This window comes from Notothenia coriiceps, unplaced genomic scaffold (assembly GCF_000735185.1).
Source record: "Notothenia coriiceps isolate Sejong01 unplaced genomic scaffold, NC01 NC01_scaffold00009612, whole genome shotgun sequence".
In the NCBI taxonomy this organism is placed as follows: domain Eukaryota; kingdom Metazoa; phylum Chordata; class Actinopteri; order Perciformes; family Nototheniidae; genus Notothenia; species Notothenia coriiceps.
In genome coordinates, this window is record NW_011342313.1 from 1 (window position 1) to 10,211 (window position 10,211).

The 10,211-nt window shown below is 41.5% G+C and overlaps 1 protein-coding gene across 1 annotated transcript; it reads left to right on the top strand.

The window, feature by feature from the left end:
* The first annotated feature begins 1,704 nt into the window (after nucleotides 1–1,704).
* kera (keratocan) lies at nucleotides 1,705–4,339 on the top strand. Its single transcript, XM_010771053.1, has 3 exons — nucleotides 1,705–1,770; nucleotides 2,837–3,711; nucleotides 3,864–4,339. The coding sequence occupies exons 2-3, from the start codon at nucleotides 2,850–2,852 to the stop codon at nucleotides 4,031–4,033; spliced, it is 1,032 nt and encodes a 343-aa protein (XP_010769355.1). The 5' UTR covers nucleotides 1,705–1,770; nucleotides 2,837–2,849; the 3' UTR covers nucleotides 4,034–4,339.
* The last annotated feature ends 5,872 nt before the right edge of the window (nucleotides 4,340–10,211 follow it).

Consider the following 10,211-nt stretch of genomic DNA (forward strand, 5'->3'; position numbering starts at 1 on the left):
GGGTTACGGTATGGGCAGGCGTATGTTATGGACGAGAACACAGGCCACTCGATTCACAACATTACCCTAACCCTAACCCTAACCCTAATCCAAACCCTCACACCAGATACTGACTGGTTTTCGGACCCCCCCAGACCCCCCCAATAAACCAAAAATGCACGTTTCAGAGTGGCCTTTTATTGTGGCCAGCCTAAGGCACACCTGTACAATAATCATGCTGTCTAATCAGCATCTTGATATGCCACACCTGTGAGGTGGGATGGATTATCTCTGCAAAGGAGAAGTGCTCACTATCACAGATTTTTTCAGATTTGTGAACAATATTTGAGAGAAATGGTTATTTTGTGTATGTAGAAAATGTTTTAGATCTCTGAGTTCATCTCATGAAAAATGGGAGCAAAAACAAAAATGTTGCGTTTATATTTTTGTTCAGTGTATATATTGCTATATTGGGTTTTTTGCTTTGTATGTCGGGGGCGGGAGATTCATGTGATTGGTTGTTGGTCGCGTTACTCGCAAAAAATCCCCAAGCTTTCAGACACGCCCACCTCCAAGATTTTCAAGATTTCTTTAACGCTGCTGTGTGGACGGGCCGTCAATTTGCGGAGGGCAATCACCGTTCATAGACGCACCTTGGCAAACAGAGGAGGAGCTCTGATGGGATTGCATGGCTGATCATGGATAAGTGTTGCCCCTATCCTCACACAACTCAACTGGGATTATCCTACTACATTCAAGCCTTTACCGGCGTCATCCCTTGGAATCAGCACGATCTCATGCGAGCATGTTTAAAGGTCACAAATCCTTACACTGGCTAGTTTCTACATAAACAATTTGCCAGGTCAGTGTGCAGTGAAATCCCCAAGATTATGCCTGACCTCCCTCCTATTAAACCATCACCTTACATGTCTGAAGACAATGTTTTGTACTGAAGCAGTCTTTCATCTTAATGTTTTAGCAGTATGGATTCTCTCTCTTTCAATGTAAACTAAGGTATTCATCAAAATAATTTACCCCTAACACTAACAGCCAAATATATGTATGATGCCCCACCTGTTATCGAAAAAAGTAGGTTTGACTCAATTGAACCCCATGACAATTCAAAATGCTGTTGCATTCAAATGATATTCAGTATAAAAGGATCCATCTTTTTGACACAAGTGGAGTCCATTTAAACATTTACACCAAATCTGACCCAAAATGTATCAAAGTAAAGCCACATCCTTCCAGGTGAATGATGGTGATCATGTGCTTAGAGTCTTGGTCTAATTGGCATTCGGAGACAATCCTCTCTGCACCACAATTATAATGAGCTCTATTTGTTGACTTTGTGTACATTCTAAAATCTCTGTTGACTGCAAACAAGGTCAGACTTTACATCTTGCATAGATTTGCAGATTAATGAATCCTGAATCCGATCGCACCTTTGACCCTGGACAAAAGATTGACAAAGGACACCAAGGGCCAATAAAAAGAGGACGGGTTGTGAAGCCAACAAACAAAGTACACTTAGGCTTGTATTATCCTGTTTGTAACTGGGCCAGGTCTTGGCTAAGCACATTATATACTAACATGGGATTAAGACCTTTGATCCTGAGAGAATCTCATTGGCCAAGGGAAGCTTTGGTGTCATCATGAGTCACAGGTTGAATGAAAAACGTGTGGTACAAATACAGAGAGGAGAGATGTACAGCCTCGTCTTTTTAGACTACGCCCAATAACTTGCTGAGGAACAGCAACACAGGCAAAAGGGACTTTACCAAGATCAAGGTAAGATAGGTTTCTGGAAAGCAATGGACAATGAAACATCTGGTTGACATTGTTAGTAGTTTAGTAGAAGTTTGTCTTTCGACAACTGATTGGATTTTACCTTTGTGGAAGCATGGATCAGGCTTTTATTATTTGCGCCACATTTCGTATCCCAAAGCTTTGTCAAGAAGCTTTGACTGCTGTACAGTGAGAGAACAAATCTTTAAAAGCAGGTGTGCCGACTTTGACTTTGAAGTGCGTCCATCCTTGGAAAAGTGTGGCCTACCCCGAAATGAGTTCCAGACAAACGTTGAGTGCATCAAGAATTTAAACAAGCACCAGATGGCAGCTGAGATGAATCAAGAACATGCTTATAGATGGTTGAAACGAAGGTGATAGCTGACTTCAGATTATGTTCATTTCACCACTCTTTTTTGTTTTACCCTTCTCTGTTACATAGCATTGATTGTATTGCACTCTTAGAACTTTTTGTACCCCTGTTTATAGTTGTAGCATCAATAGCATTGTTGTATCAGCTGTACAAAACCAAGCAAGTGGACTTCCACACCCATTGTAAACTTAGCAATACATGTTGCGATGAACGTCTATTGAATATTGTGCATCTTACAACTGACATGCAAAACCTGAGCTTCAAGATTGTCCTAATGCAATTAAAGTTGACCTGGCTCTGCATCCTGTCTTTTAGCTCAGTTTGTCATTGGCAGGCAAGGAAATGATCTAAAAAAAAACGTGTTACCTCGCTCTGTTGGCACCTGCCATTGGAATTTAACTATAATGACATTAGTGGTAGTGCATGTGAAATGTTGCTAATTTGGGCCAGAGTTTAACTAATTTTGTATGTGTGCTAGCCGTATGATTAACAGCATTTAAAGTGACTGTTTTTCATATTTCTAGAGTGAGAAAGGCTAATCTAGGATAACGAAACATGTTTTCAAATGCAAACAATGGGTCATCAGTTACAATGGGGTTATGATTTCTTAGAATCTTATCTGATCCTCTTTACCTTGGATGTCTAGCGCATTCAGATGTCTATTTGCCTATAATATTTGCTCTCTTTTCGTCATAGATTTGGAGGAAAAATGGCACTTCTCCTGGGCCTTCTCTGCACCTTGTGCCTGGTTGGGCAAGTTCTTGGCCAGGACATAACTCATGAGGAATATTTGGCCCAGATCCAAGCCTGCCCTCGGGAGTGTAGCTGTCCCCCCAACTTCCCTCGTGCTGTCTACTGTGACAATAAGGGCATGAAGAGTATTCCCAAAATTCCTCCATACACATGGTATCTTTACCTGCAGAACAATTTAATCGAAGTGCTGTCAGCAGATGCCCTTCGTAACGCCACACAGCTGCGCTGGCTGAACCTGAACCGCAACAAAATCACTAGTGAAGGAGTGGAAGAAGGTGTCCTAAGTACAAAGCCTAACCTGGCGCACCTCTACATGGATGACAACCTCTTGTCCTCTGTGCCATCTGCCCTTCCAGCCAGCCTGGAGTCTCTACGTCTGTCCCGCAATCGCATCTCCAAGATCCCTCCTGGTGTCTTCATTGGTCTGGATAAACTTAACCTCTTGGACCTCCAGGCGAACAAGCTGATGGATGATGCTGTGACCGAGGTGAGCCTGAAAGGTCTAAACAACTTGGTGCAGATCAATCTGGCCAAGAACCAGCTGAATAGCATGCCTATTGGCTTACCTCCCACCACTACCCAGCTTTTCCTTGATGGCAACAACATTGAGAAGATCCCCGCTGGCTACTTCAAAGGTTTACCGAAAGTGGCCTTTCTGAGGCTCAACTACAACAAGCTTGGCAGCAGTGGAGTTCCCAGAGATGTGTTTAATGTCTCCAGCATTTTGGATTTGCAGCTTTCCCACAACCAGCTGACTGAGGTTCCCCTCATTCCCGCTGGCCTTGAACACCTTCACCTCGACCACAACAATATAAAAAGTAAGTCTGACATCAACCAAAAGCACATACCGCTACTTGTTTTGATGCATGTATTGTGTGGGTTCGTTCTATGTGTTCATTAAATATGATTGTGCATCAGAGAGGTATCCTGAAATGCTTTTGTAAGTCATTTATTGCCTTTGTTTTTACAGGTGTAAGTGGCGCAAACATCTGTCCTGTCGACGTTGAGACTATGGAAGACTCCGCCAACGAAAGTGTTCCTCGCCTGCGCTACCTCAGACTGGACGGCAATGACATTAAGCCACCAATTCCCAGAGATGTCATTCTGTGCTTCCGTCTCCTGACGTCCATTGTCATCTAAGATTAAAAGAATCAGCATGTTCTAAGAAAATCCAACTTTTCTCAAAAATGTTGATTATCTGTGAATATGGCATGAGTAATATTTGCACCTATGAAAGTTTCTTCAGTTCCAGATACTATTTACATTTTTCAGAAAAATTCTAACTAAAAAGAAAGTACAACATTTACAACGAACAAAAGATTTAAAAACGATTGGCACTTTGTTGACCACTACTTGTGCCTTATGTTGGTGTAACATCTTTACATACAATTCAGAATTACAATCTGATTGTAATGTAGTATGTAGTGATTAAGATGGATAGGAGAACAAAATGCGTTAATAGCAAGTTGAGGACTCATTATCGTATTATTATTTTTTATAATATTTCAGGAAAACCTTAGCTTTGTTGTAGACTTGAAGCCAAATGAATGTATTTTGTTCTAGGTTTGTTGTCTTATTTACTTCGGACAATGCTCTCTTTTGCAGATATGCATATTTACCATAGATAATAATTAGATTTCATATTTTAAGAAAATATGTAGAAACCTGTGAATATTCATGGCCAAAATCCATAATGTTTTTTAAACAAAAGCAATACATGTTTATGTTTTTTAATGTCAAAGCGTATTTTTTAATTTTGGTAATTATTTGTCTGAATGAACCGAGCAAGAGATTGTATTTTATTGTCTTCATTTGAATAAAACATCTGGAAAAAAACATGAGAAAATGCCCTCGTTTAAATTACCTTAAAATCAACCTTAAATATAAGAAAAATAATACTATTGGTGGTATTATAACCAAATTCTACTTGAGATATAACATTATCTTAAAACATCATTAGGAAATGAACATACAGTATATCATCATCTACATAACATCTCAAACCTGTACACCAGTAACAGAAAACTCCTATTATATTTGTACTGTGTCTGTCTTAAATGACTTTTCAAGCTTGTAAGAAATTCCCCCTCTCTGGGGGTTATGGGGGTTGAAAATATATGAAAATATTCGCCACATTTAGGATGTAGTCAGAGAACTGCCATTGTACCTTGTAAAAACTCCATTATCATTTTCCATTTCCATTGTGCAAAGAAAATACATTCTAAATACATCTTTTAACATTTGATATTTCTCAAAGTTAATTACTAAGCTTCTACATAGGGGATTAACTCTACAGACTTCTCATGTCTTTAACAATGCACTCTGTATGGATATTTTATTCAATGCTTGGCAGAAGAAAACTCCATGAATATGAATCCCAGCCTATATGGCAGGTGCAGAAGGATTTCTGGCTTTCTCGCTACGTCCTTTTCCCCTCACTCATCAAAAGGTCTAGAGTTACCATGGGAGGGAAAGAGAGGAGTGGGCAGGTTGAGACAAAAATCATTGCCAAATAAAGCTGACAGTGCAAATCTGGGCAGTACTGTGTGTTTCTTTTTTGTTTTGTTTTATCAATGCCCACTGAAGACAGTCTATTTAGCATATCCTTGAACACACCCACATTGGTACAAAACTGGAAAATAAGTACTTCCCGAAGGGATCTTCCTCCCTCACCCCGAAGAAGTTCATTCTCTGTCATGTCATGGTATAGTATCCCACGACTGAACTCAATTCTGTAGGTAAGCCACAACCTTAAGCAAGCGATGGGGCAAAGAGAAAAGCAGCTTCAATGGAGAGGGAGGGCAGAGGCCTTTCTCCAAGAGGGGACTTCCTCTCAGCACCATGCTAACAGGGGCTCCTCACAGAGCTCCCATTGTGTGCTAGGGCCCGTGGATCCCCCCCATACATGAAAGCAACACATGCCAGAGTTTCACTTCAGGAAAAGGCGGACAAATATTTCAGTCTGATTGAGCTCTTAGAAAAATAAAGGATACACTTGTAAGGGAGGCCTTTGCTCTCTTTTTCTTTCTGTGTCTGGTGTCTGTATATATAAGTGTGTGTGTGTGTGTGCGTGCGTGCGTGCGTGCGTGCGTGCGTGTGTGTGTGCGTGTGTGTGTGCGTGTGTGTGTGCGTGTGTGTGTGTGTGTGTGTGTGTGTGTGTGTGTGTGTGTGTGTGTGTGTGTGTGTGTGCGTAGTGTTTAAGGGGGTCGTGCATGTGGGTGTACGGTATGGGGTGGGTGCACTCTGACTGACCAAAAGCAATCTGCTCTGGTCCAATCGGTCTCAGTGCCTACCTTCACACATAAGCAGCAGGGCACTCAAGTCTGCCTAGCGCACAGACCTACACCTACACACACCTACACACACACACACACACTTGTCACATTAACACACACACACGTTTCACACACTTCACGCACACACCCTCCTCTCGTCAGGGCACCCTGCTCGACCTCTCACCATTGGCCAAATCCCGGAGCCCTCAGCATCTCCATCACGGCTGAAGGGACCATTCGGGAAAGCAGGAGACAGAGGTAAGCGTTCTTGGTGTATCTTCATGCTGGCTCAATGGATCTTTGGTGCAGGGGATTAGGCAGGCAAGAGAAAAAACACAGCCCCTCCAAAAACACAGCTATTCAGGATTTGCAGTGGAGCTTCTTGGCTAATTGGTTGTTGCTGCAGCAAATATATTTTCACTCAGGGATTCGCTTTGGTGACTTAAATGTGGAACTTTGTTGTCCTTTGGCAATAGCAGTGGTTGAAATATGTTCGATGGTAAAAAAATTAAATGTAAGTTTCAGTAGATGTGATTCAGGTGTGCGTGCCCGACAGGTGTCTTTTTTTCTGGTTGTTAACAACAAAAGTGATACTGAACTATTTTGCAGTTTTGACAGCTGCGGCATTGTTTTGACATAATATCTTATCATGCATGAATTTTGCCTCAAGAGATTCTACAAACTTTTCCCTCAATTTCTGCTTTAAAAAAATTGTATATATATATGTATATATATATATATATATATATTTAATTAGCTCCCACTAATTCCAGAAATTGTGCTGATAATCTTATTTGTAGTTCATATTTAAAAAAAATTATGATTTATTTATTTGTGTCACTTTATCACAGTTTTTAAGTTATTTTAGTCCTTTTTGGAATACAAATAAACGTGTTGGCAGTTTGTTGTTCAACCTGTAGCAACAGGATGTGTGTGAAATGTGTTTAAAGGTAAAAAAGCTAGAATGAGTGGATATCAGGAATGCCCAACACGGAGCCAAGCATAACACGGAGGTAGTCCGGGGGCTACACTGATACACACACATACACAGTTTGCACACACAGCACACTGTGATGGCCGGTATAAGCACACCTCTGTCTCCAGTATAGTCCCTCTTTCAGTGTAGCCATGCTGGATTTCATAGCCTCATGACAGAAAGTCTATTTCAGTGAGGATGCTGACCAGTAAGCACAACTTTTCTCAATAGGGTGCACTCAGTTCATGTTGGTCATTTCCAAGAGATAATGAAAGGAGTGTGTGCATCATTAGTCAATCCATCTGATATCAACAAAGATTTGATTCATGACTTAAATAACCTGCGCTGGTCAGTTTTTATATAATCTGTCGTCATCCCAAAAATAGCAGCAGAGGTTTCTCAATATTCTCTCTCTGAAAGATAGGTGTGTTAAGACAGAGTGTGCATCTGTGCAAGGATGTGTCTTTTAAAGTGTGCGTGTGAATGTGTGTGCGTTGTAGCACCCTCACTCCTGAATGAAGCTTTTCCTTGCAGCCGTAACTCACTGCCATCCTGTCCACAAACCTCGGTGGAATTTGGAGTTTGAGTGCTGAGACAGGCAGCCACCGGGCCTCATAAAGGCCCTCTGTAAAGGGAGAGGGGTCGAGTTAGCATAGAAACCTGTCTCTCTCTCTCTCTCTCTCTCTCTCTCTCTCTCTCTCTCTCTCTCTCTCTCTCTCTCTCTCTCTCTCTCTCTCTTGCTCTCCCTTGCTCTCCCTTGCTCTCTCCCACTCGTGAATCTTTTTCTCACTCTCTCCATCTAACCCTGAGGGCCAACACCTTGTCCACATCTCTTCTCTTCTTCCCTCGCTCTCCGTTTCTCTGCCCCGGCCTAGAGGACTCTCTTTAAACTTTTTTGCTTGGATTTGAAGTCATCTATCCCAGGCTTGCAGTCGTGTAGCTACACCTGCTATCAGTGTGCTATCAAGTTCCTCCACTGACAGATGATTGAATTCCTACGCACCATGTTTGTGGTGCCATCTCATTAGGCATTAATTAACTTGTGCTAATCGTGTAAGCACGTTCCATTAGGGATCTTTGAACTCATCCAACCTCACTAAGCTTGGTAGATCTGTGCTGCTGAGGAAATTAACAAGATTATGAACAGCAGCTATCTGGGTCAGGGCCGTGCAGTAGATCAGCACCCAGTGAAAATCCAACATGCTAATTTTAGATGCTAGTTGAAAGACCTTCTTGTCTGCACACCTCAAGAATTTTGTTGAATCTGCCAAAACCTTTATGGTGTTATTAGTAAAAAGATACTTATGGGGCGAAGCCTGCGAGCTAGTTCAGGCACTCAACTCGAGCTATGCTGCATTCATACATAACGCCCCTTGCCATTCTACAAGCAACCAAACAGAGTGTCCTTAATGTGCCGCTCTATTTAACCTGCCAGATATCTCTCCATGCATTGCTTGCTGCTGCTTTGCTGCAGCTACTTCTACGTTGCTGCTGCTTGCCTGCCCCACCACCACCCCAGCTTCCACCCCAGCTTCCACCTGTAGGCTCGGGGGTTAGTTATTTAATCATCACTCATCGTGCTATGTATATCTATGGAGTGATGATACCCGAGCCTAGTCGCCAAACTCAACTATATGCTGCTTCTAATAAACATGTTAAAGAAACATGTGAGTTGTCTGACTGAACTTTGTTTTATTGGAAACAAAGAAACCCAACATCTTTTTTCTTTTAAATACATTTAACGCCATCACCAAAAGATCCTACACTGAAATTATATTTCCTGAAGACTCATTAATGGTCCCATGGTTTCTTATCAGATCAACTCTGACTTTTGACCTTTGACACGTCACAGACGACCACTGATTTGAGCCAAGATGGCTGCTCCCTGGAACAGTGAGCCTCTGGCTACAGTGAAGCAAGAGGCCCTCATATTTCAATCCCTCCAGCTGTCTTCACCTCAGTAATGAAATCACTGACCTTAGTGTTGTGAATCAATGTCAAGCTGGTAGCATAGGCTGGTTGTACATCCAATATCATGAAGACATGCCTTGTTGAAGCGCTTCTAACGGGGGCGGAACAATGTTTTAATACCTTATTCAATTATTACAGAGTTATGTTTATATATCTTGAATTTCTGCATGTTTGTTCCTTTTTTACTAAAGCATTAAGACACATAAGACAAATACATTGAAGAAATGTTTCAACTGTACATCTTTAAATGGACGTTCCATGTTTGACGTGAAGTATTTCTGTCTGTGTCAAGGTGGACGACAGTATGAGGATGCTTGTGCGGCTCGTTTGGGGACTCTTCGTCCTCAAAGCGGTGGTGGCCAGCCCCAGAATTTCCCGACAAGCGGACTTAGACACATACGATAGTGCCAACTACGATGTGGATCTAGACAATTCAAATTTGGAGAACCAAGATAACTATGACTATGAAGAAGAGCTGACAATTGATGATCCTCAGGTAAGAAACTGTATCGATTGAAAAAAATGTATAGGCGAAATATTCAAATACCATGGCCATCCATTGTACAAAGGCAACCATTGTGCATTCAACGTTCACATTATCTAATATTCATATTCCTCCACTGATTTAGAAATCGGCATACACATTAGTCTCCGGTTTGTTTTTGGTCACTCGGCAGTTCAAGTAATGAGATGCGTTTTGGCTTCAGCCATGCTAATTTGGATTGACAACAGATGTATGCAAAACAATTTATTCATTGTAAAGTTACTGGTGAGTCTGTTTTATGCTGTTCAATCAATGATGCATAGCTGAAGGACACTAGTTAACCCTAACCCTCTAACCATAACCCTAACCCTAGTTGTTCTCGTCACCAATGCAAAGTTGAATAATCACTGGAAAAGAGAGACTAAAAATATAATTGTTTCACAACATTATATGTTGCAGGCTCCTCTAACTCCCATCCTTTAAGGATTCCATCTAATTACACAACTCTGTAATATTGGCAATAATTTGGTTGATTTTGAACTGAGTATAGTGCACAAAGCTGGACAGCATTTTGTCCATTTTCCAAATGGCAACAGCTGGATGCCTTTCTGC